Here is a 27691-nt window from a genome sequence, read left to right as displayed (position 1 = left end):
AAAGCTTGGACAGAAGGATTCTTTTTTTTTCTTCATTTGTCAGCTTTTTGAGAAGGTCAAATATTCTGCCCTCTCCTCTTTCTGTGTGGTTAAAAATGTATTATATTGTCACATTGTGCTCTGTTGTGAATTCATACTGGGAAAATAGGAGCAAACACAATCAAACGTTTTGGATATTAACAGAGATTTGCTCTTTCAGAAAACGTCCATTTGGATTTGGTACATGTTGTCATTTCTGATTTATTTTGAGGAATATTTTGTATTTTGCATATGAGAAGCTCGAGGTTAATTAAACTAACGGGCCTGTCGCTACCTGTACCACATTCCACACCAGCAGGTGGCGGTAATGTTCCGTGTTCTTTAGTTGCCTGATAACCTTTATTGAATACGAAGAAGAAATATGCACCGCATCAGCACGCCGAGGTAGTTTATTTTGCCATGGACAATCTACGAGTACTCGAGTTGTATAGTGGCATTGGTGGAATGCATTATGCGTTAAAGGGTAAGCGTATTTGTGGTGGATACAAAGATTTGCTTATTTTGATTTTACTGGTCTATCCAACATGAATCCGGAAACACTGTTGGACTGTCATGCCAGCGCCTTTACTGCCATGCAACGCTCAAAAGTCAGGCCCGTGTTTCGGTTGAGTTTACGTATTACTTGAAGACTTGTGCTGGCTGTGGCGTGACAGCCGAAAAAAGTAGTAAGAAAATGATGACTGAGTGAATCGGAATCCTGATAGGAGGGGAAAACTGCCTTTACCGTAAAGAAGAGTGTGCAGTGGGAAACATGCTGTCACACGTGTAGAAGTCAGCTTTGAAATATATACATTTTTTTTTGTCCTTTGTCTAGGGCTCATTTCACAAACGACATTCTTCTCACAGGATTGAATCACTCTTTAATTTTTCAGCTAAAAAGTGCCATCGACATTAAACAAAAGGCGTTTTTACTACAGCTCCGACCAAAAGGGCTGCATGAACTGCAACAAATATAGTAGTTTTATATATTAACTGTTCTATAAAGAGATTTAAAGTGGCCAAAAGAACTTTCTTGATTATAATGTAGGTACAATAATGCACAATCTTAAATATATTTACAAAATAGGCAGTTCTTTATTTTATGTATAACCCCTTCATAGATCCTATTGACTAAATTCTACATACCAAAATAAACAAATACATTGCACATTAAATATGACACATAGACAGAGATCGACAGAGACCAGACACTTTTGTCAGTCCTTCATATCAATTAGTAGCCTTTCCAAGGAGTTTCTGATTCACTGGACAGACTCTGTCCAGCCGTTGCAAGGTTCTGCTCTCCATAAGATCTGATGCTACCCCAAAACAGTGCCTGTATCAGCTGAATAAGTTCATTAAGGCTCACAGAAACTGCAGAGGAAAAGGAGACTGTTGTTTAGTCAGCTTTTAACAGAATTTTTTTTCTGAAGAACGTCAAGTACTGTGCTTTACTATGCCAGTACTGTTTGAGCTTTCTTCAGGAAGCTGATCAGCAATGTGTCAACAGGACAAGGTAACTGCTGAGGAAGACAAATACATGACAAATGCAATACATCACTTTTGTGCCAGTCACAAACAATCGATTTGTTAGCAGTTGATATTTGCATTACATGTGCTGAGTTCAAACATCAATTTTTGTATCAAAGTGACCCAACCGTCCTCTCATCACCATGAAGGTCACCACAAGTCAAAGACTCAACAGCAGCTTTCAGCGGAAGAGCCTGGCCACATCCCATTAGGCCAGAAGCGTAGAAAGAGCATACCCTTTTTGGAAATCCACAGGGTTGCGTGTCCACAAGGGTCAAACTGTCAAAGAGTTCTACTGATAAAGATGTTTAGCACAAATGACATGGACTGTAGGACATCCATTATTTGACCTCTCTGTGAGGAAGAAATGGTGAATATTTCATGTATGAGAAAGGTAGCATTAATCTCAATTTAATTGTTATTTTTCTAGCTTCTTAACAGGCAGGAATATATTTCTTAAATTGGTATTGATTAGTAAAATAATAAGCAACAGGCCCAAAATAAATAAAAACATATTTTGGTGTTTATTTGAACCTTGCAGTTCAAAGTAACAGGCTGCTGCATACTGCTGTCATTTATGGTTGAGCCTATTTTCTCCTTTTCTCCACCAGTTCACAGCACAGGTGGAGCTGACAGGGACGGGTAAATGAAATGATACTAATCAAGTTAAATGCAACACATTATCTCATTGTAATAGTAACAAAGACTTATTTTACATCAAATTAACGTCCCTCCAACTTCTGCATTATATAAGCATGTTCCTCTGACCAAACACAGATTGAGAGAAGGTAGCAGTCATCGCCAGAGCATTTTAGTTGTTTTAACTCACTTTGACCACAGTTTGTGGTTAAGTTAAAAACGTACATAAAAAAAGTTGTTGGTTTTAGCAGGCGTGAACGGCCTCAAAACTGCTGACTGTTTACTGTGCCATTCTATTTTGGCGCTCTCACTGGCAGCAGGTGCACTGTTGCTGACGTGTGGCGTAGGAAGAACAGAATGACATAGAACTGAATTCTGTAGAAAAGTCTCATGGTCGAAATGTTGTCACCAACACCACATCCAGCTGTTTGACTCAGGGTTTAACTGATAATTGATCCGCAGCCTGTTACAAGTATGGCTCACCACATGGCCTGACCACCACACCAGAGACAGTGGAAGTAAAATTTTCATGGAATTTGGGGAGGAGATGACATTGAAGAGAATGTCAGCCATGCAGACAGTCGTTTCTGATCACACCTCATTTAATGATCAGTCATTTGTTACAAAGGCTTTTGCAATCAAAAGTTTTGCAGTAGAGCACCTCACATTGAACATTGAATATAATGGGTCTCTACACACCTTTGCATGCATTCTTTCTCACACTCACCTGCCTAATATTATGTCACCATTGTGCTCCTGCTATTCCACTCTGTGACTCTGAATCATGCAGAGCCTTTTTCGCACCCTGTGAACACCTAATAATTTAAATAGTCAGATTGCCAGTAGACAGTGGGCCTGATTGTGGGGTGTGATAGGGTCTGCTGAGGACTGGTAATCATGTTTCTGGTTTTCTTGTCACTGGTGGAATAATAAACCACATGGCTGTGTGGCATTAAGAGTGTTGAGTTGGTAATCTGGGACGTAAACAGCCATAACCAGGACTACACCATCTGTTGTCACCTGTCATTGCAATCCCTCCTGCTTTCTTTTTTTTGCCTGCAGTATCTGTTGACCTGTAGAATGTAAAAAAAAAACCAAGCGTCTTCAAGATCCCAACTTTTTCCATCAGTGTGATTTTTTTTTTTTTTTTTAATAATCTGGTGAGAAATTAAACTGTGGAATAATAAACTAGAGCCTTAGGTAAACCTGAAAATAAAATGAAATAAGTAATACAATGCAACTCATTATTACTATTATTATTTATCCATTTTGCAGAGAGTGGCATACCTGCCCAAGTTGTAACTGCCATTGACATAAACACCACAGCAAATCAAGTCTACAAGCACAACTTCCCCGACACTCCCCTCTGGAACAAGACTATAGAGGTTAGTGATCATGGAGCATTGGTCCATTGCTGATCAAACAATCAATCATATTTAAAATCCTTTTCTTTTCTTACTTTAGGGCATAACGTTAGATGAATTCAACAAGTTGTCTTTTGATATGATATTGATGAGTCCTCCTTGCCAGCCCTTTACCAGGTATGATTTCAGTGTTTTGTATGTACTAAAATCCAAAATTTTGCAATCGTGATGATGACGTGATGAGAATGATCTCTTATTCAGAGTTAAACTATCGTGCAAAGCCTGCATCGTAAAAAAGGCCATTTTTAAGACTACAGTGGAACGCCGACTTACGAATACCCCATTTAATGAAAAATTCAAGTTACGAAGGCACTTAACGGCAAAATTTCTGCCTGTGTTACGGCACAATGCCCGTGTAACGAAATCCGCTGGCTCTGATTGGCTGAGCCCACAATGCCTTCAGAATCATGTGACAACCCCCTTGGCTTTCGAACTTTCGCTTCGCTGTTCCACTTGAGTGACGTATTGTTGTTGCAGTTAGCAATTAACCTATAGCCTATTGTTCACTCAAAAGGCGCGATGGGTGCTTCGACTTAGGAAAATTTTCGACTTACAAAAGACCCTCGGGAACGAATTCATTTCTTAGGTCGGCGTTCCACTGTACTTAATTACGTAGATATAAATAAATCAATAAAAACAACCTTTTCACTAATCGTCTGATACAACAGACCATAATGAGTCTTTGTGAAGATAATATAATTAAAATATTTAATATTAATATTTCTGTGTGAACGGGTGACAAATTCCCTTATTTTGAGTTTTCATTGCATGTTTGTCACAGTGAAATGTGGCAGATCATCAAACAAACTTATATTTGACAAAGAAAACACAAGTGAACATAATCATCATCAGGCTGTTGTTGTGTATTATCGCTATGTAAATAAAACCGAAGCTCACTTCATTGTATTTGGGCTTTGTCTGTAGTGTTCTTAGTGAGTTTTTTCATTTTTCAGAGAGCTGTTGATGACTTCCTTTAAAAAGGAATTACACTTCCAGCCTGTAAATGACAAATGCATAGACTTTTTTTTAGTCACTATCACTACATGATGTTCAAAATTAAGACAACGTGCTTAACCCAAAAGTTTAGATTCGGGTCCCCTAACCTAAGTTCATGAGTATAAAATTAAATTTCATTTAGGGGGATAAAGGTTGACTAGTTGTATTTCACTCCATTTCACACATTTCTCCCTACCAGCAGATGCCCACTGTAAAACCCAGAAACTAGTTTCTCTCTAACAGGACTTTAACTGTCTTAGGTGCAGCGTAACACACTGAAACGGGGACCAGGTTGATATAGTCAGCCTAGAAAAAACACTTTTGTTGAGCAACTTAAAACTTGTTCCACCTTGTTTCGTTTGTTTCTCCGCAGGATAGGCCTTCAAGGGGACGTTACTGACCCCAGAACCAAGAGCTTCCTTTATGTCCTTGATCTTCTGCCAAGGTCTGAAAGATCCAAAATTTCAGTCAACTTCTGGAAACCTAAATGAAATGAAAAACTACACTAATTTTTTATTTTGCTTAACAGTCATAATACACAGCTACTTTGTTTGCTTGTAGTAGCCATTCAGATTATCAGATAGGTAGCTATCAATTTTAAGAAAATCAACCAAATTGATGTCGAACATTTGTGCTACATTTGTGCTGGCTCCTCGGTCTAGGTCGGGTGATGGGGGGCGTGGTTTGTGGCGTGGCTGCAGGGGAGGCTGACACACCTGAGTTCAATCAGCTCATCAAGCCTCCCCTGTATTAAACGTGAGGTGATTGTTGTTGTGTGTGCCTGTGGCTGAAAAGCTGCAGCCGAGTGTGATGAGAGCAGCAACTGGAAATAAAGTGCGTTGGTCCGTCATTGCTGTCACACAATTGTTTCAAGCCTTGAACTCGTGCATGTTTAGGGCTGCTCTTACAGTATCCACTGATATTTTGTGAGTGTATGGCAGTTACACACTTGTGCATGATGCTGCCGACTACACCTCTTTATCAGCCAGTTTCCCAGACATGAATTAAGCCTAGCTTAACCATTTCAAAAGTACTATAGGCTTCGGTTAATACATGACCATTTACCGAGAGCCAGCTGTTTCACAAAACACACTCAAGTCACTGTCATTGTGCTCTTTCCATCACACTGAACTTGTGCAGCAATGTAATTCTGTGTCCATGTTCATGGCTGACCATTTTGTTGGCTGCACTATTTATATATTTCATCAAATGGCAGTTCCAAACACAGATTAGCAAATGGTCCAAGGTCTCTTGATGTCAGCTGTGGTTGGATATGTAATAAGACTGATTTCTCTCAGCAAACTCTCCCATGCTTTGTTCCTAACGTGTATGTGCCATTGTGTTATTAGGCTGCAGAGGCTACCACGTTTCATCCTGCTGGAGAATGTGAAAGGCTTTGAGACCTCCTCTGCCAGGTAATTACTGGGCACACTAAGCACATGAAGGCCTGAAAGCTCAGCAAGCAACATGGACAGTAAGCAGGGAGTCTAGAAATCTACCCATGTTTTCTCTATCTGCAAAAAAAATCCAAAAGTAGTCTAGTAATTGTAATTAAGTAAATAGAATAATTGTATAATAATATAGTCATACTTCAGTTGTTGTGGGCGGGTTTTCACAAAATGTACCACCATATTGATTTCAGCAAACACATTTATATCCAAAATCAAAGTGCAGCATGAAAAGAACATCCACAGACATGCACTTATCTATTCAGAGAACATGACGTGTTAAGAAATATTTATTTTCACCCTGGTTTTGATCAGTTTCTGACAAAGCCTGTGCTCTTTGAACTCTAAACTTACTTATAGAAATGATCAAAAGAGGCCGGACGGGATTGAAATTACATTATGTTTATGGGACATCATGATTACTTCTCGATAATCTAAAAGTCATAAAAAATGCAGACACGATTGATTGGTGTCTGTTGAATTTGGAAGTGTGCTTACTTACAAAGAAAGACCAGTCAATAATTTTTATGGTTCAGAGATTTTAATGGTGTAAGAGAGAGAATATTAACCAACAATTGAGAAAAAACATGAAAGTTACAAATTGATTTGCAAGTCGTTGAATGAAATAAATATTTGATCCCCTACAAGCCGGTTAGAATAGTGGCTCCCACAAACGGGCTGTGTGCTCAATACACAGCTTAAAATCAATCAATCAATCAATTACAGATACATCTGATCTCAACGTATGTGTAGGTTGTTCTTCCATTCCAACCACTCCAACACAATGGGCAAAAACAAAAAGCTGGTATATAATGTCAGGAACAAGATTATACATACCTGCACAGGCTGGAATGGTGTCACAAGTTAACAGCAAGAAGCTTGGTGACCAATGTTGGTGCGATTAATCTGAATTGGAAGAAATGAAAAACAATTATTAAACATCCTCAGTCTGGAGCTCCATGCAAGATATCAACTCCTGGGCTGCTGAGCATGAGATGTGTGTCGGATCAGTCCGAAACTACTTTAAAAACTTTAAAAATAAAGCTTCATTAAAAGAAAACAACTGTAAAATGACAGAATATTCATTCTTTGTAAGTGAGCAAATTACAAATTCATTTTTTTTGATAACTTCTATAGAAATTATGTCTCTAATTCTAAAAATTACTTTAATGATTATACAAATGTGAAAACTATACACAATTGAAGACAATAAAGACATAACTATTTTACTCAATTCTGTAGGGCACGTTTGGTGAAAACGCTGACGGAGTGTGGATATACTTTCCAGGAAATCATGATCTCACCCATAAGTGTAAGAAAGACAAACTCTTACTGACTTGATTAGATTACTGAAGTTTGCTGATAATCTAAGATGTTTCTTTGTGCCCATTTCACTGTTATATTCATTAATCAGGTTGGGATCCCAAATTCAAGACTTCGTTATTTTCTGATTGCAAAGATTTCCACAGAAGATTTAAACACCCAGGCACCTTCAAAGGTGAGGTATGCAATGTGTAACAAAAAATTGTTATTTTGTATGTTTGTGGGGGTTTTTTTTTAATATGAATATGTTCAAACAGCTGTTATGTAACAATTATATTCAGCACAATATTCCTCAATATTAATATTTTTCTCAAAAAGAGCACTTAGTAAAACTTGTTGATTGTGCCAATTTACACAAGAGCTAGACTAGAAATCGTTGGCAGCAGATCTTATCGAATGATAATATGGTTATATGGACTTTCCCATATAACCAGAGGAAAAGTCAAACGGAGCTGGCGATGCAAATCAAGCATTTTGTATAAAATCAAAAGGACGTGTCATTTTTAAAATACCACCAATTTGCTAGAACATTTAGAACACAGTCATATAATAATGATTCTAATCTTGCGTTTCTTTCGAGTCTTGAACTGTTTAGGGCTGCTCTTAGAGTCTCCACTGATATGAGTGAGTATATGGCAGTTACACACTTGTGTATAACGCTGCCAACTGTAACTCTTTAACAACCAGTTTCCCAGACATGGATTAAGCCTAGCCTAACTCTCAAAGGAAAAAATCAGGTTCAAATTAGGATTTCACGTGGGGAAAAAGTATTTAATCTGGGAAACATTTTTAAACAGTTGCAGTTTTGTCATCACACAGCCAGATCATGTATGTTTGCTGCTATGGGGCCAGTAGGCATAGCAGTATTGTGTGTCACTTCTCAGACAAAACCTCTACATCAGTACTGATAAAGGAGCAGAAGATGACAAAACTAGAAGCAAAGAAATTGCTTGTTTTTTGTTTTTGTTTTTTTTTTTTTCTTTTCTTCATAGTTTTTTCCATTTTTTTTTTTAAAAAGCAGAGGTGACGTCAGTTTGGTGTCAGCTTTGTTGTATGGCGTGTTTGCCAGCACCGCACAGCAGATATAATGAGACCCGTAGTCTTCTTTGATGTCCACATGAAGTGTGCTGCCTGGGCCACATGTACAGTTGATGCATTGTTATGTAAATTGTCCCCAGAGGACTCAGCAGAATCACAAGAACTTAAGAGCTATATGGACATTCGCAGTGACTCAATGACTTGAAGAAAATATTATTGTTAAGTAATCGCTGTGTTCATATATATGACCTCAGTCTTAGACACTGTTTCAAAGAGGCTGACATGAGACAGATACTTTAAATAGCCAAGAACAACTTCACTTTTCACATGAATTTTCAACGTATTCCTTATTCGCACTGGGTCATTACAGCTGGTAGCTCGGCACATTTGATTTTTTAAACATACAGATTTTTTTGCCCTTCCTTTCCTGTCCCGTAGCAGATTTGTTTCTCGTCCTAGAAACATCTTGAGATCTTTCGCTTGTTAACCAAATATGAAAACCCAGATTTAAAGTACATTTTCTGATATCATCAACATTTGTTGATGATATCACCAACAAATGCCACAGGCTCATATGATTTGGAAAGCCTTGCATACTCAGCAGGATTCATAATTTTGATTATGTATGCATTGGTTAGCACATCAACAAGGTTTAGAGCTCCAGCTGGGTTCTCCCCAACTGTCTGGAGTTCTCCCTGTGCCTGGGTGGGTTTCTTCCATATACCCCAGCGTTTTCTCTCAGTCCAAACATATGTTACTGGTGATTCTAAATTGGCCATGGATGTGAGGTAGATATAGTTTTTAAACTATGTAGAATAAAGTGTTATATGAACGTATGGTTAGATATGGTTATGGATTGTAATCTAAGGCAGTTTTAAGTGGCCACTAAGGACCCCACAGTGCTCATTTGTATATATTTATGTATGTAAGATTTTATAGAAAGTTTCTCATTTTAGATTTTAGACTTCTTCCCACATCTTGCTGAGAGTGATTCTTCTGAGCATCCTACATTTTTGAGTCCTGCCTGTCAAGGTGCCAGCCAGCCAGAGGAAGGAACTGATGTCCTGTTTAAGCTAGAGACAACAGCAGAAGCCCAGAGGAAGATTCGTCAGAACAGCAATTTGTCTGTTAAGCAGATCAAAGAATTCTTGGAACCACAAATGGAAGTAAACATGGAACCTTATCTCCTTCCTCCTAAAACACTGTTGCGATATGGTCTAGTCTTGGACATTGTTCAGCCCACATGCAGGAGGTCTGTCTGCTTCACTAAAGGGTGGGTTCATTAATTCTCTTCATCTTATCATCATTCCCTTCATTATTTTTAATGAACAATATGAATAGTAGGGGCGATCGTGGCTCAAGAGTTGGCAGTTCGTCTTGTAATCAGAAGGTTGCCGGTTCAAGCCCCGGCTCCGTCAGTCTCGGTCGTTGTGTCCTTGGGCAAGACACTTCACCCGTTGTCTACTGGTGGTGGTCAGAGGGCCCGGTGGTGCCTGTGTCCGGCAGCCTCGCCTCTGTCAGTGCGCCCCAGGGCGGCTGTGGCTACAATGTAGCTGCCATCACCAGTGTGTGAATGTGTGTGTGAATGAGTGGATGACTGAATGTAGTGTAAAGCGCTTTGGGGTCCTTAGGGACTAAGTAAAGCACAATACAAATACAGGCCATTTACCATGGTAAACAGGTTTAGCAAAGTGTGAAAAAAATTGATTGTGGAAAAAATGTTGAGCCACTATTCACTTCTTTATATTTCTCAAGGAAAATGGGAAAGCTGCAGCAATTTATTCAAACGTGCGAGCATACATGGAAATACAGCATACAAAAACAGAGTTAGGCAGAAAAACATAGTTAGGACATTGCACACAGAGCGTGTTCCTAAAAAGTAATGTGAAATTCCAAATTTTTCCAAACTTATCACGTAACTTAAGACTGAGATTCTGTTGGTAGGAAGAGAAGAGTAGATATGACTTTTGAATCTGCTGTTCACGATTTCTCTCTTTTTTTAGGCCCTCTACTTCTTTTTTCTTCCACTTGTCCAATTTCTTTTTAAGAATACACTGAACACAATGCCAAGATATGGCCAGTGTTCAGCTTACCTTTCAAACTTGTATTTTTTTCTTTTTCTTTTTTTTTACAGAATTTGCATTTTGCAGTATAGACTGCTAATAATGACTCGCCTAAAGATACAAAAGCTGGCTCTTTGCCAAGTTTTCTGTAATGTGTAGACATAGCGTCCATCCCTTGGGTTACGCGCTCTTTCATGCTTGCATGATTCACAACTTGGTGTTAATGGCCTGTAAAAACGTTCAGGTACAATGACTGGAGTGAAACTGACCAAAAAGGCAACCTGTGTGTGTGTGTGTGTGTTACCAAAATAATTTTTTGTGTTTGTACAATGGTTAATCCACCAGTATGCATAAAATCTTTAAGGCAGTCTGATATATTTTCGTTGCAGTGTCTATATGGTGTATAAATTAAATTAAAATGAGTAATTTTGTTATTTAACTTTGTTCATGTTGTTTCTCCATAGCTATGGCCGGTATGTGCAGGGAACAGGCTCAGTATTGCAGTGTTGCATGGAAACCAAGGTACGTTTGGGTTTTTGTAAAAGTGACTTTGGACCCACAGAGAACGATCTCTGTGAACGCTACCTATTCCAGAGAAATCATAGATTAATGCTGCAGAAAAGCTAAAGAGTAAGCACACAGTTAGTTACTTTAGAGCCAAATGCACTCTGTGGGGCTATTTATTACTAAGCTGATGACTGCTCATTAGAGCTCTGAGACTCTAAACTGGATTCACTTAAACATTAAAACTTTTAGTGCCCCATAGCTTGAGATATGGAAAATGCTTTAGTTTGTCACAAAGAAGTGAAATGAATCTGATTGATTGAACAGATATTCTTGGTGTTCTAGAAGCTGTAGTTCTCAGCAATAAGAAAAACTTGGTGAAAAGTTTGCTGTTCTAACAATATACTTTTTATTCAGAAATCAACCAAAGGCTTAATCTATATGCAAAGTGGATATGAGCTGAGCAAGTACAGTGTTGGTGTCCTGTTTTAGAATCATATATTAATGCACATAGAGCGATAAAACAGTTGTTAAATTGTTTAAAGAAAACAGATTTGGAATAAAGTTGCACCTAAAAATCAATATTTATTGCCGACTCTCATTTGGGAAACACATAGCCTTTAGACAGAACTTTCCTACTCTTCCTGCAGAGGTCCAAGGAATCTTCCAGGAATAGTGATGCTATTTTCAGGATTCTTGATTGGTCAGTAGGCAGTGATTTTATAGATGTTAATCTCTAGAGTAAATTGCCTTATACCTCGGGATAATTTGAATCACCTTCATAGTACAGCAAACCCAGGGTAAAACCTAAAGTTACCTGCCTTCAGGCTTCTAACCCTCAGTGTCATCTGATGTTTTTTGTTTTTGTTTTGTTTTTTTCACATTCCATTAATAACTCTATTTTTAAACTCAAAATTTAAGAGTAAGTCCTTGAGCAATTAAGCCCAGAAGCTTTTTACTATCTTTGAATGAGCAAAATTGAGCAAAACTCATATAAATTTATAAAGCTACATCCTAGATAGGACTCCAAAATGCACAACAGATTCGCTACTGTCATTGGTTTTGTGAATATCATCTTACTTTACAGTTACCAAAAAAATACTCGATGGCAGCCATGCCATGCTGATATTTGCATGATAAATCTGTGTATGCTAAATATAAAACCGGTCTTACCACTGTGGTGATCCTTCCCAGAAAGCTGTATGAATGGATTTAATTCTTTTTTAAAAAATAATTTTTGCATTTTCCTTTGTGCGGAACCCCGTGTAAGAAAGAAAAGAATCTTATGCTTGCTTTTGCTTTGTGTCCTGTGCAGATTGAAACTGTCTTTATGGGTCTGGACCAGTGCTCTGAGGAGGAGAAACTTCAGCGGCTGTTAAAACTGAAGCTTCGTTATTTTAGTCCCAGAGAAGTAGCCAACCTCATGGGATTCCCTCAGCATTTAAGTAAGTCATAAATCTGTCCATTGTTGGAACTATGCGTCTTTAAGAATTCTTATGACCATTGTGCGCTATCAAAATCTACTTTCATAGATGGATAGATGTTACTCTTTGTAGGCGATCGTCTATAGTAGTACTTAATTTTTTAAACTATTTATTTAAAGGTCATGAAATGCTTAACATTTTGTTATATTGGCATTGTATAGATGATGATCTAGGGGATTGACTGTGGTTTTCCCATTAATACAATAAATCAGTCATTGAGTAAAATAATAGGGGTGCAACGATACTCATATCGATATTGAACCGTTCGATACAGTGCTTTCGGTTCGGTACGCATATGTATCGAACAATACAAAATTTTTAATTTATTTTATCAACTTTTCTTCTGACGATGCTGTCTGTGTTGAGAGCTCAGTGGATCTGCGCTCGACTACTCCGCCTAGGCGGAGTAGTCGAGCTCAGTGGATCTGAGTTGTCTTTGCACTAGGATGATGTCGGCGTAAATGTGCAGTCATATTCATTTTGTTCCCACTAGTGCTGTCAGCTTTAATCTAACCCCACAACACGGCAAATCTCCGTTAACGAGTTACCGCGGATCGCCCCGTCAGTGGATCTGCGCTCGACTACTCCGCCTAGGCGGAGTAGTCGAGCGCAGATCCACTGAGTGCAGCGCAAGCTAGCAAGACAGAAGCTAAGCTCGTTGCAACATGGCAAATTGAACCTCCCCCACCCTCATTCAGATCTGGCCTTTGGAACTATTTTGGTCTTCATGTGAAGTATGACCCTGAAGGTAAGCGCGTCATGGACAAAAGTAAAACAGTATGTCGGATGTGCCACGCAATGCTCAATTACATGGGTGGGTACTACTGCGTTAGCGCAGTTTGCTCGTTAACGTGTTGACGCCGTCCAGCCCCACGCACGGGGCGATCCGCGGTAACTCGTTAACGGAGATTTGCCGTGTTGTGGGGTTAGATTAAAGCTGACAGCACTAGTGGGAACAAAATGAATATGACTGCACATTTACGCCGACATCATCCTAGTGCAAAGACAAGTGGAAGCAGACAAAAACAACAATCTTTACCTGAGTCATTTAGACAGCCGTTAGCACATGATTCTCCTTATGGGGACCTGATATGTTTAATATGCTGCTGAGAATATAGCCCAGAAGAAGTGTATAGTATAGCTTTTATTTTGGAAAGAGCCATTTCTCTGTAATAAACTCTCTTTTCCAAAGATGAGGGATTTCTCAATCAGATAGATTTATTATTTTATCCCTTTGTTGTTTCAGCAACATTAAATTTAAAAACTGTACGTTTGAGTTAAAATATATATTTATAATTTTAATAAATGACAAATTAAAAAAGCATGAACATTTTTTTGTATCGAAAAAATATCGAACCGTGACACCAAAGTATCGAACCGAACTGTGAATTTTGTGTATCGTTGCACCCCTATAAAATAAGCATTTAATTCTCAAGAATAACATGACTTAGTATTTTGTGGAGAAACCCTTGTTGGCAAGTACAGCGATGAGATGTTTCTTGTAGTTGGAAGAGGGATTTTGATCCAATCATCTTTACAGAAACTCTCTAAATCTTTTAGGTTTCTTGGCTGTAGGTTGGCATCTCAAAACTTAAGCTCCCTACGCAGATTTCCTATAGGATTGAGGTCTGGAGACTGGCTAGGCCACTCCTTAATGTGGTTCTTCTTTCACCACTTCTTTGTTACCTTGGCAGTATATTTTGGGTGATTGTCGTGCTGGAAGACCCACCCATGACCCATCTTCAGTGTTCTGACTGACAGAAGCTGGTTCTCGACCCCGTCCATTGGCTTTCAGAGCAGCAAAGGCATCCTGTACACTTAGAAAAAAAACAGCCCGAAACCATAACGTTCACACCTCTGCACTTGAGTTTGGTGATGGTGTTCATCATTTCTCTTCCTCCAAACACTCAAGATGATGCCAGAGCCTTTAGGTTTCATCTGACCATAGCAGTTTCTCCCAAGCCTTCTCTGAATAATTTAGATGTTAGCAAGCGGGCTTGTACATTTGCCTTCTTAAGCAGGGGGACCTTGGAGGCGCTGCAAGATTTTGGTCCATTACGGCATAGTGGGTTACCAGTGGTGTTCTTGGGGACTGTGGTCCTAATTGCCTTCAGATCATTAACAAGCTCCTTCTCTGTAGTTCAGCCACATACTTCATGATCATCCTCGTCCCATGGGCCAAAATATTGATTGGAACTCCAGACTGAGAGCAACTGATGGTCTTTTTATGTAACTTTCATTTCCATGTAATTGCAGTAAAATCAATTTTCATCTTCTCAGATGCCATTCAAGCTTTGTGCAGGTCTACAATCTTGTCCCCGGTGTTCTTTGACAACTGTTTGTTCTTGCACATAATGGTGGAGAGATTGAAATGGAAGAAACTGATTCAGTAGACAGGTGTGGTTTATATACATACACATGCTACTCTGTCTCTCTTGATTAAAATGAAACTACCATTAAAGTTAGAGACTGCTCATTTCTTTGTAAGCAAACAAACTTCAAATACAGCAGGTGATCAGCAGATTTCTCCCACTGTATCTTAATATCTTTTTATTCTCCTTCCAATGTAGAATATCAAACAATGTTAAGTCAGAAATATAATTATATACACAATACATGTATTGTGGCTTTATTTTTTTGCCACTTATCATGGTACTACTGCTGTTAGGAAGAATACACCGTAGATAGCGTCTACTGCAGAATTATCATTCGTTTAACAACAGACTCTGTTTTCAAGTGTAAAAGTATAAAACATAATTTACATCTAACATCTTACTTTTCTGTGCAAGCTAAGAGGGCTTTTGTTACATCGAATTATTAAACATTTATTAAGCATCATATGCTTAACCTGACATACACTTGTAGGATTAGTTCCACACAACATAATTGAACTATGAAAAAATGTTATTGTTTGGGCCCATACATACAGAAATGTGCTGCAATGGTTAGACACAGACTTGTAATTCATATGTTATTTTGCTGAAACATGAAGTGGATTGTATTCATATTTGCTTGTTGTTTAATTATTTTTTTTAATACAGGTCCGTCGGCACATACACAAAGCGATTCACAAACGATTCTATGCTAGACAGTAACATGTGGTTTCCCATGTCTATTGGCTCTCTTTGTAGGTTTATATATTTCACTTTATTGATTTTTTTATCTGTTTCTTCTTTTTTTAGCCATGAATAATAACGTGGCCCAGTGTTTATATATTTTCTTTATCACTTTTTTCTGTTTTTTTTGCAGTCTTTCCAGAAAAGATCCCTACCATTCAGCAGTATAGACTACTGGGAAACAGCCTCAATGTTGTTGTGGTGGCAAAACTTCTGCAGCTGTTGGTCTCCTAGCACTTCTGAGGAAGACACCATTGTTGTACATGTTTGGATTATATTACAATGCCCCTGTATAGCTGAATGTATAGTTGAGATTTTGTATGAATGGTCATTCTTTTAATATTTATAAAACACAAAAACAGTTTTTGTGATCACCATTAGCCAATTTAAAATGAATGCCTCTCACATGTGTGTATATCTTCTGTTTCAGTGTGATTTTTTTTTCTCATCACAATATATTTTCTAATAAAAATAAGTCTAAAACCTGTAGAGCACATTTTGTACAGTATTTACTCTAGATTTATTCAACTATTCATTTATTTAACAATATTTGTTGTTATTTTTTATGAATATTGTTACATTTCTATAGTATATAAATTTATGCATTTGGTTTACTTAGTTTATTATATATACAGTTTAAACTTTAATTACTTTTTGCCTTTCTTTTTCCCCATACAGTATACTTCTGTCATTTCTGTGTATCAGTAAGTAATATTAGTGAAATTTGGTTGCTCAAAGAAATGTAAACTTGGAAGAGTTTTACATTCATAACCTAAACATAGTTTACATTTCTCATTGATCTCATTGGCACCCTGCTAGCTGAGCTCCATACACACTGATCCTAGTGCACAGCTTCCTGCCAAGCAGGACAGCACAACAAACAGAAGTGTATATACATTTCTGTGCTGAAGGGGTGCCTTGTCATCTGTTGGTGTTGTTGGCGGTTCTTTGTGCGAGTCCAAAGTCAATTCAATTCACAGCAGACACTTCTATGTTGTCCTTTTTTTGGACTGGTTTTCTGATTTTTGCTCTAGCTATAAGCCATAATCATCAAACTTGAAACAAAAAAAAGGCTTAGATGAGCTGAAGCACTGACATTCTCTTAGGACAGTCAAATCTAAAAATACACATCAACTAAAACATACAAAAGTAAGTTCTCCTTGTCATGAAGCGCCTCCCTTGCCAAATAACATCTGGACGTTACATTACCGCCATCTTGTGGCCGCAGTCGGCGGATTCAATCTCGTTGGAGACTGTAGCTATCCCTTTAATGCCGTGTGTCCTTAACAATGATATGAGTCGAGCAAGCTGACAGGCCAGCAGCTTTTTTCTAGTGGTTTGCGCAGGTAAACTGAAGGAAGAGCTGAGGCAGTAGCTCTCACTATGTCTGTTCTAATAAATCAGGCAAGTTGAACAGGTGCAATCGCAGCAGCACTGAATCTAATATGGTTAACCAGCTTTGCATTAGAGAGTGACGGTTAACCATGTCACTCACCGCTCAAGCCTTTTAATTCAGCGGATTTTGTTGTTACTTATATATTTTATTATTTAAATAAATCGAGGTGTAGGTCTGTGTTTCTGAGCTGATGATTTTTTCTGAGCTGACTTTTTCATAGACGTGGTTCTCTCAGGAAAGCCACTACTAACATTGCTCTATAGAATATGATGCTGGACAATATAAATTACTTCAAATGAGCTAAATTTTTAAACATATACAGCAGAAATATTAATCACTTTAAAGTTCCTGCACCCACACCAACGAGAACAACAGAATATTTTTTGGTAATATTTTCTTATATAGATAGATAGAGGAAGGAATGAGTGCACAAAGTTGAAGCTGTCCAAATGTTTTAGTCACTCATGTCACACTCATGTGAGTTATCTTTTATGTAACTACCAATATTGGCTCATCATTTTTTGCGTTGTACTACTATTGTTACAGTATTGGAAAGCTATCATGAATCACAGCTAGATGAGCCTTTCAAAATGTAAAGGAGGCTTTTCATATGCTATTAAATGTTTTGAGCAGCCATCTATCACAATTACTCAATAATTTGTTGATTTGCAGGTACCCAGAATGCAGCCTTCGATATTTTGTCCAGTAAGTTATCAGAAATCTCCCCGCCCCCCTTAACAATGTTGGAAAAAATGCACACATTAAAAAACAACAACTCTTACACCCAATGTACTTCAGATGCCTGTAACTTTGACAATGTTCATATTATAAACATAAAGAAATGCATCTTTATGGCAAAATCAACCAAGGCTCTGAGACTTTCAGGTGGGAACATTTTTTCATAAACACAAATCATGCAATATGAGTTTTAGAATTCTAAATTTATTTGCCATAATTTAAATCATGGTCGAAGCATGGAAGGTTCATTAATAAAGATATAAAAATCTTGTATGAAAACGTTGTTTGTTTAACGTTAACCATGTGTGAGATCTGCAAATTTACGCTATGCACATAATGTCACCTGAAATGGGTTACTTATTTCTTAAAATCATGTGAGTGACATTCTTTTTCAACAATAAACCATAGTTAAACCATAATAAACCACAATAAATAAACTATAGTTAACCATTTTGGGCCAATTGAGATGTACTTTATGGCTGTACTGTCAGGTCAAAGTCTTGGCAGTGAGCATTAGAGTGTGGCAGCATGTAAAACCCCAGTAGAGTTGCTGAGGGTGTTCATGCATCACATCCATTTTCCATGGCAGGGACACTGCGGCTATACTACGCACTAGTATTCCTTCTGGTGGGATTGCAAGGAGAGCTGAATGACCCAGCACAACAAGGAAGCCAAAGCAATGACCAGTGAGTTGGTGTTTATAAAAAAATATATTTTTTACGCTTTTCTTTGAATATTTCATGTTATTAAGATGCCATGTTATGCAGATGATCACGTTTGTCTTAAGCTTTGATTCTAAGAGAATAAATGTATTTGTAATAGTATAAGTCAACCCCATTTTTTTAACCATTGCCTTTACTGACCTAAATATGAAATTGAATTTTGGACATTTGAATCTTTAGGCCTTCCATGGTGTCAGATAATGGTCACCTTGTCTTCACAACTGGTGACAATAAAGAAATCCGTTTCCAGACCTCAGCATCAGGCCGGGTTAAAGTGGGAAATGAAGACCTCACCCAACTTTTGAGTCAAGTAAGCTTTCTTTTACCAGCAGCAAATATTCTTCTTTTGTTATTTTACAAGATCACTGCCTTCGTGCGATGGACATTTCAATGATAGTAAGTGACTTAAGGCACAACGATTGTGATGGTTATGGTATATAACATCCACATTTTGAAACACCCAGGGACAGCCTCAAAAAACAGAAGCAAAGGTCATGTCACATTATTAGTGAATGGCATCCTAACAAAGTGAATAAAAAATAACAAATTGCTTGAAAAGCAAAAATAATGTTTATAATATGTAATTTTTTCCATTCCTAGCAAACACGTATGCTCCCACACAGATAACAGTTCACTCTCTTATCCAGTCACTAATTACTTTGCTGCTTTTGTTTCAATCTAGTAGTTAAAACAAATGTTTGTACTGCCACCCGTACTGGAACAATAAAGCAATTTTTCTGATTTCTCAAACCAATAAATTCTCTCTGACTTTTGGAAGTATGTAATTATAACATCTCATCACCTTTTAACGACCAAACACTGCTGCTCATCATATGACACTGTGAATCATTAACAAGTTAGGAAGCCAACAAAGCAAGACCAAAGCTCAGGGCTAGATACATTTGAGTCAGTACGGCATTAAATGCAGTCCGTCATACATGCGCACACACTCACAATTTTTCAACATTTTTATGATGAATAGTTTTATGAGTAGGTGCTAAGGCTAATATAGATAAAATGAATGCTTTTTTTGTTTATGTTTGGGGAGGAACATTTTTGAGTTATAGCTCAAAGATTTCTAAATTAAGATGCTGTATTATGACCACTGTAATTAGGGTGCAGACATGCTTGGGTCTTGGGCAGAAGGTGGGCTAGATGTCGTTGTTTATTTTCAATTTATTTCACTTCATCATTTTATATATGACATAAATAAACACAGACAGTCTGACAGACACACAGCTATAATCTCCATGCTTATCCTTATCAGGATTGCAGGAGGAACCCTATCTATACCTGGAAAACTAATACTCAAATACTATGATTTATAATTCTCCCCTTTAAGTTTGTGTGTAAAATCAAGACATGTTTATGTCAGCCTAAAAATATCAAATGGTAATCAAATTTCATACATTTTTCATTTTACATCATATTAATGTGTTGACACATATTATTATTACAACTTCTTATAGACTTATAGTAATAGACATGTTCTGATAATTAGATGATGTTGCTTCCTGGAGAGTACTTTCACACATTTGCATGTCAACTGCAGCATGACTGCATGTCAAGCCTTTGTTACTCCCAAGGTTTTTATAGTTGATAAAAATAAATACGTAAGTAAAACCTAAAAACAGGTGTAATAACCCTATAATATAGTTAAATTGGCAAAAGCCTTTTCTAAACAACAACAAACAACAACAGACAAATTTGCAAAGTGCTTCACAAGACAAGGTAGAAAACAAGCAGCCCCAAAACATTTAAGAAACGATAAAGGCAAAAGGGGACTGGCAGCATAAATTCAAAAACAGGCAAATTAAATGCATGTATAAAATAATTAAAAGAGCCTTGGCTAAGGACCTGACATTATGACAGGCCACAGAAGATCTGAAATATACTCTAGTATAAGTCCAGAGTAGGCCTTAAAAAGCTAAAAACACAAACACACGTGATTATTGTAAACGTTTGCAAAAAATGTTAATGCAGTATTTTTTTTCATATGACCGTACATTAGGTGGATGGTGAAATCTTTTATTGCATAAATAAAAGCTTTAGCCTTTTTTAAATAATTTTCAGGATAGTGATGATGATGGGAAGTAAATTCTTAAGTTAACTTTTTATTTGAATGGCAGCCAGGTGAATGGAGACCAAAAATATTTAAAATTCTAAAATATATCTAGTTTATTAAGCTAATCTAAAAATGCAAACATACGAATAGTTTCTTTTTTACCTCATTTACTTTATTCTTATCTTTAATCACAAATGCAATAAGACTAAAAAGAATCAAATCATGTTTTAGATCCCTTCTTTAAAGCTTTTTAACACTGAACCGTCTGTTATGGACTTTCTAAATGCAGATTAAAACCAACAAAGATGACATTGATGACATTAAATCTCATGGAGGAGCCGTCCCTCCTGATATCACCAACAAGCTAAACCAGCTTGATACCAAGGTAGGACAAAGATAGTTCCTGGTGGTAAATAAAATCATTTTTAATATTGCCATTAACTTATTTACTACTGTTCGTGTTACTTATTTCATTATGTTCACTTCATTCCTTTTATTGTTCCATGAATAATTTTGATTCAGTAAAGTGAAGTGCTTATAATGAAAAATGTAGCCATTGTCATCAAACATATTTACACTGCCTCTTTTCTTTCTTTTCAGGTTTCAACACTTGAGAATAAAGTGGTTACACTTGAAGAGGTGAGTCAGAAAAAGTCAAGAACTTCTATTGAAGTTGATGGTCATGGTTTAATCTGTTTACCATACCTTAGATATCATGTCTTCCCTTGTTTCCCCTTGCAGACAGTGCAGAGGGTGTCTTGCAGCAGTAATCCCTGTCAGAATGGAGGAACATGTCTCAACTTATTAAACTCATATCACTGTATATGTCCCGGCAACTGGGGGGTGAGTTCAGTATTGTTCTTCATATTCTTCATAACTTTTACAGGTTGTTATGTATGGATTGTAGACATTTACCAAAGTCGGTGGTTAGGACTGTTGCCTCGCAGCAAAAAAAGTCCCTGGTTCGAGTCCACTGTGTGGATGGACCTTTCTGTGTAAAGTTTGCATGTTCTCCCTGTGTCTGCATGCCTGCACGCTCCAATGACATGCAGTAAGTGGGGTTAGGTTAAGTGATTATTCGAAATTGCTCTTAGGTGTGAATGTGAAGGGTGAATGGCTGTCTGTCTGCAACCCTGATATGGATGTGCAGAAGAGAATGGATGGATTAATACGTGGGTGTGATATTACTAAATAAAATAATACCCAGAAACCTCAAACTTTTAATCCCAGTACTGTTTTACTATAAGACTTTACTGTGTTCCTTTTCGTTGGGTCCTTGTTTTCCTGCATTATATTTTGATAAACCCATGTTTTCTCTTGCTCTGCCTCTGTGTGTGTGTGTGTGTGTGTGTGTGTGTGTGTGTGTGTGTGTGTGTGTGTGTGTGTGTGTGTGTGTGTGTGTGTGTTTGTGTGTGTGTGTTTGTATGTCTGTGTGTTAGGGTCCTAACTGTGCAACAGATGTAAATGAATGTCAGGTCTATTCAGGAACGTCACAAGGCTGTCAGAATGGGGCAACCTGTGTTAACACTGCTGGATCATTCACGTAAGTCTTATGCCTTCCTCTTTTTACTTACTAATTCTATGAGTGCTTTACATTATGCTGGCTTATGTCTCCTCATGTCTTCTTTTCTTATCTATCTTTTGATCCATAAGACTTTCTCCTCCACATCCTGAAGGATTTCCATTTTTTAAAGAAACCTTGATGCCATTAGGATTCAATAAGAAAACAAAGTAATGTTTATTTATCAAGCAGTGTAAAGTATGAATGCCAGATGCACTCATGGTACCCACTTTGTATTAGTATTGTGTATATGTAAGATTAGACAGCAGAGGTCCAGTAGAGTGTGTCCGTAGCTTGTAACACACAGCTAGCTTTACAAACAGTGGACAAAGAAAGTTTTTGTAATTCTACCTCTGTACACCTTGACAGTGAGTTTGGAATGAAATAATTACGTTTTTTTTAACACTTGAATGAAAATCCAGAGACTAAAGTCTAGAACCCATGAACATCAACAAAAGTTGTTTCCTATGCTCTGCCAGGCCTTTACAGCAGCCACCTTCAGTCACTGCTTGTATTCAATAACTTAACAGCATGCTGTACTGGGTAGAGATCAAGTGACTCATTTCCCTTGAAAAGGTCTTGGATTGCTTTTTCAGTGCATTTTGGGTTGTTATTCTTTTGCACTGTAAGCATTTCTGATCAGTTTTGTGGAATCTGACCATTCAGGTTTTAGCCTGATGCCCAGTCAGGAAAACACATACCCCATATGATCATGCTCCTCTTTGTATGCAGTTGCAGCTGTCCTCCAGAATGGCATGGGACTCTCTGTATGATGCGTTATGATGACTGCAGGAATGCAGGCAGTGACTTGTGTGTACATGGCTTATGCATTGATGCAGATCGAGTCATAGCTGGACAGGTAACTACTCGCCTACCCTGTATCTATCTATTTATCAATCTGTTGTTGTTAAGTGTTCTCACTAACTTTTGCTAATTAACAGCCTAAATACCAGTGCATTTGTGAGAGTGGGTGGGAAGCTCCAGCTGGGAACCCAGCGTGTGTGGCTGATGTTGATGAATGTAACCTTCCCAACAAGCCTTGTTCAACCAACCCAGCTGTTCCTTGCTACAACACCCAGGGATCCTTCTATTGTGGAGCCTGTCCCTCTGGTAGTGCTTAATAACATAACAAGCCATAGTATAGCCAGTTCTAAATTAGCATTTGGAGACAGGAGAGACAATTGATGCTAAAACAATTAGTGTAACTCTTTGTTCAGAGCTTTAGCTTTTAATACTATTCTTTGCAGTGATGGCTTTATCCCACACAAGTGTTAAGCACTAATTAAGCCATTTGATGTTTTTTTGTTGTTGTCACTTACTATGGTTTATTTACAGTTAACACTTGTCAGATTATTACAATCCTATATCAGAAATGGATGAATGGATGAAATGAAGACATTTTACTATTTCATGCAAAAATATGTAATTTGATGGCAGCAACACGTATCAAAAAGTTGAAACATTTTTACCACTGTGCAGCATTCCACCTTATTTTAACAACAGTTCATAAACTAATGGAAAATGGGAATAGCAGATACTGGACTGTTCTCTGGTTTGTGATTCTACCTGTCAAGAGGCCTAGATCTTCTTTGTTGGATTTTTTGTTTGTTTGATGTATTGTTTGAATTAGCACAACAGAACAGTTTTCTACTTTAGCCAAGTCCATTGCAAATGAGCTTTGACTCAGAGAAGACGACAGCATTACAGGATTTCTTTTTTTGCATAACAGAGCTCTAACCTGCATTTATGGATGGCACAGCAAACTGTGTTCACAGACATTTGTTTCTGAAAGTGTTCCCGATCTCATACAGTGATTCCTTTGACAGACTCACGCCTGTTTTTAATGCAGTAAAACTTGATTCCCTGAAGAACCTTTTTAGCTCTGTCCCTTGCACAAAGAGATTTTTCCAGAAATATTTTGATGATAACATGTAATGTAGATGATGAGATGTTCAAAATCTTCACAAATTTCAGTTCAAGAGCAATCTGAAAATTTTCCACAATTCATAGACACAGTTTTTTTTTTTTGGCAGATTGGTGTGCCTCTGCCCATCTTTACTTCTGAGAAACTCTGCCTGTACACAGTCATATGACATCCCAACTTTTATGAGTTATGTGCCATTAAATTCAGACTTAGTTAATATTTTTCATGAAGTAGTAAAATGTCTCAGTTAAACATTTAATATGTTTATTATGTGCTATTAGCAGTAAAATGTATTTTTTATGAGATTTTTACGAGTAATTAGAAATGATGTTCCAAGATTTGTTTTAAAACTTGTAAAGTTAAATAGCATTTTGCATCTTGTGCTATCCCAGTTTGCTAATGAGTTGTTGAGATTTGTGCATATAAATAGATTTAAGATTTTTCCTCTCATTTTCTCTGACATGTCTTAGGCTGGCAAGGAAATGGTTATAGCTGTCAGGATGTGGATGAATGTTTGACCAATAATGGCGGCTGCTCCACTACTCCAATGGTTCAGTGCTTGAACACCATGGGCTCTTTTCACTGCGGTCCCTGTCCTCCAGGTAACTCAGCAGAGAACAATACTGAATGTCATGCATATGTGCAGGAAGATTACCTATAGCTTCTACGGCTTGGCTCCACTTAATCCCTGAAATTGCTGGTGTACTTAACCCAAGTAAAAAGCTGTGCTTTTCAATAAAACATTTTGAATCACCACATAGCCTGACAGCACCTGGTCCAAGACACTACATAACATACCATAGTACAAAGTACACAATACTGTAGCTGTAAGAGAAACATTTACAACATATGTGGTGTAGAAAAAAACTAATTTAGTTTCATTTTTAATACAAAGTGCAATGGAACTCTGGATATTTAAACTAGTGATGTGTGGTCGCGAACGAAATGGCTCTTAGAGCCGACTCTTTGAAGTGAACAACGCCAGCAGGCTCCTTATTGGCAGCAGTGGGTTGTGTTTTTTTTTTTTTCTTTCTCTCACCCCCTCTCTCTCTTGCACTTTTTTCCCGCTTCACTCAGCACGCGAGCCTTGTGCTTTGCGCTGGGCAGAGGGGGGAGGGGCGGTAGTTACACTCACAGTAGCACAGGAACAGAGTGGAGGGAAAGAGAGAGAAAGAGAGCCAGGGGCAACAACGTCACATTAGAAAGGTATAGTAATCATCCACAACTATTTTCAGTTGCGGATGATAAAGGATTCAGAAAGTTTATTCATGCAGGCCCATATGACAGAGGATGTGCATCTTCTTTTTGTTTTCATATTTTTTCATATTTATATTTAATTGTGTTGTGGTTTGCAGTGTTTTGTGTTGTTTCACTTTAAATTTGTTTAAAAGGAAAAAGCTGAAAATTTAAATAATTAAAAGTTGAAATGTGAATAGTTGGATTTTGTATTATATGATTTAAATGGACTGATTCTTATATAGCGCTTTTCTACTCTCACGGAGTACTCAAAGCGCTCTATTTACTTATTACATTTTATGTGGAGTGAATAAATAAAAGTATATTTACGGTGGCCGCTAGAGACAAAGCACGTACAAACTTCAAAACACGTAAAAACTCCAAAACACTAAAAACTCTATAGCATGTACAAACCCCAAAACACGTAACACGTACAAAACACAACAGAAGTGCTCCAGGATGCTAGGGGCAGTGTTGAGCTTTTGTTACCTAGTGGCTACACAAGCCAGGAAGTACCAACGATTGGACTTGGTGTGTGGTAGTAACAGGTAAATGAACTTTTTTTTTTTAATTATTTGAATATATATGAGTGCTTGTGTATAAATACACAAACAATACACATATGCTTTCAATTGTGTAATTTAAGTGATCTAGTAGCTCTGCTTTGGAAGTTCAGTTAACGCTAGAAATGCGTTTTGGAGTTTGTACGTGCTTCGGGGTTTGTACGTGCAGGGGCCACTGTATATTTTTATATATAAACATATATAAATAAAACCACGTCTTTTTACATTAGTAATTCCTTTTGTGCATAATTTTATATTGTTGTTAATAATAAATAAATTAAAGCAACAAAACAACCTGAGGAGCCTGTTGGGAGCCGAAAGAGCCGGCACTTTTTAGTGAGTCGAGCCGAAAGAGCCGGTTCTCTAAAAAGAGCCGGAAATCCCATCACTAATTTAAACTCTAATTCTTTAAAATGTAAATATTATAGCTGTGAAAAATAGTTTATTACTGCATGTTGAGTATCTGCCTGTAAAAACTCTTTGTAACTCTTGTCTGTTAAAAATATAAATATTTTTGTTACTTAGTCAAATAGCTTGGTGACTGACTGTGGCTCATCAGATGTGAAAGCCACAGTCTGAGAGCACAAAGTGTCATTTGCACTGATAACTCACAGATAACTCCTCTGTTTTTGCAGGCTATGAAGGAGATGGGAAAGCATGCACACAGTCTAACATCTGTGATACTAACAATGGAGGCTGTTACCCATTAGCCACCTGCAGCTCCAGCCCTGGTAAGAAAAGACAAGAAAAAAGAAGCATGGGTTTATTGCTTTATATGTCAACCAAATAAGAATGAAGCATGAGCAAATAATACCTACTTACTACTGAAAGAATGAAATAAGTACTATTTATTTCTTCTTTCTGTACTTCTTCCTGAAATTTTGCTCAATTAAGAGTTATGTATGCATCTGCTCATCTGATTCCCCAAACATCATCAGTGGTCACCAAGTCTGATCAAACCCCTTTCTATTCAAATCTCTTGCATCCACCAGGATCAAGTCTCCCAGTCTGTACCTGCCCACCAGGCTACATAGGCAATGGATATGGACCAACTGGTTGCACCCAAACCAGCAACATCTGTCAGACAAACAACCCCTGTGTCAATGGGCAGTGTGTGGTGAGTGTGTGCATGCGCATGTGTACTATTCTGGAGTAAAAATTAGGAAAAGAATTCTGTCTGTAAACAACACTTCTGTGGAGTCTTATATGACTCCCTGTAGCTTCACTCCTCCTGTCATCCCCAAACCCCCCATCTCCATAGAGACTGTTTGTTCCCAGACCCTCAAAAACAAACCAAAAATCAGCAAAAAACAAATTAAGTAGAACATTTCATAATAAAAGAATATTGTAATAATGCCCTCAACTACACCTAACAGTAAATCAACTAAATGTGAACTATTTAACAGTAAGTTTCTCACTTCTAAGTTCCTGTTAGTAAATTGTTTCATAAATGATTAACATATTCACTCTGCTTTGCCCAGACCTAGTTACAGCAGGATTAATATGTTAGTTCAAATGAATCATCAGGTGATCTCTGGGACTACTGGGGTCTGTTGGCTCCCTGGAGGCTGGAGAACTGCGGTTGCCTTTTTGGAGTATCTGGGTCTCTGCCTCAGTTGGTGGCGGTGGGTGACTGGGGTGTGCCTGGGCTGCTTGTGGTGGTGGGTTCTGTCTCCTGACTGGGAAGCATGACTCTTCTGGGGTCTGGGGGTCTGTGCCCTCTTTGGCTGCCTTGCCGTGTAGGGTGGCTGGAGCCCTGAGACCCTGATCTCAGCTTGCACCAGGGTGGCTGGGCTCTAGCGGGGTTCTCTGGGACTCCCACCCCCTTGCCGTGAGTGCCCGATCTATGGCCTCGCTTCTTCTCCTGCCGGGATGGGCATGCTGATATCGCCGAGATGTGTCT

The 27691-nt window shown here is 38.0% G+C and overlaps 2 protein-coding genes across 2 annotated transcripts in view; both read left to right on the top strand.

The window, feature by feature from the left end:
- The first annotated feature begins 381 nt into the window (after positions 1 to 381).
- trdmt1 (tRNA aspartic acid methyltransferase 1) lies at positions 382 to 16072 on the top strand. The gene is made up of 11 exons (XM_084938769.1): positions 382 to 502; positions 3463 to 3572; positions 3652 to 3728; positions 4981 to 5052; positions 5957 to 6022; positions 7298 to 7367; positions 7470 to 7553; positions 9373 to 9689; positions 10944 to 11001; positions 12299 to 12428; positions 15717 to 16072. Exons 1-11 carry the CDS (start codon positions 439 to 441, stop codon positions 15815 to 15817), a joined length of 1149 nt encoding a protein of 382 aa, XP_084794895.1. The 5' UTR covers positions 382 to 438; the 3' UTR covers positions 15818 to 16072.
- A 2159-nt stretch (positions 16073 to 18231) lies between these two features.
- Positions 18232 to 27691, top strand: part of cubn (cubilin (intrinsic factor-cobalamin receptor)) — a 70816-nt gene continuing 61356 nt past the window's right edge. Inside the window, exons 1-11 of the mRNA XM_084938768.1 lie at positions 18232 to 18403; positions 18620 to 18749; positions 20794 to 20889; positions 21105 to 21143; positions 21246 to 21347; positions 21944 to 22047; positions 22798 to 22924; positions 23007 to 23175; positions 24460 to 24591; positions 26424 to 26519; positions 26781 to 26905. Coding sequence (XP_084794894.1) covers positions 18300 to 18403; positions 18620 to 18749; positions 20794 to 20889; positions 21105 to 21143; positions 21246 to 21347; positions 21944 to 22047; positions 22798 to 22924; positions 23007 to 23175; positions 24460 to 24591; positions 26424 to 26519; positions 26781 to 26905 — 1224 coding nt within the window. The 5' untranslated portion in view covers positions 18232 to 18299. The remainder of the gene's footprint in view (positions 18404 to 18619; positions 18750 to 20793; positions 20890 to 21104; positions 21144 to 21245; positions 21348 to 21943; positions 22048 to 22797; positions 22925 to 23006; positions 23176 to 24459; positions 24592 to 26423; positions 26520 to 26780; positions 26906 to 27691) is intronic.

The sequence above is a fragment of the Perissodus microlepis genome, chromosome 9 (assembly GCF_051167445.1).
Source record: "Perissodus microlepis isolate ML-2025 ecotype Zambia chromosome 9, ASM5116744v1, whole genome shotgun sequence".
In the NCBI taxonomy this organism is placed as follows: Eukaryota; Metazoa; Chordata; class Actinopteri; order Cichliformes; family Cichlidae; genus Perissodus; species Perissodus microlepis.
This window is presented reverse-complemented; position numbering and strand designations above follow the sequence as displayed.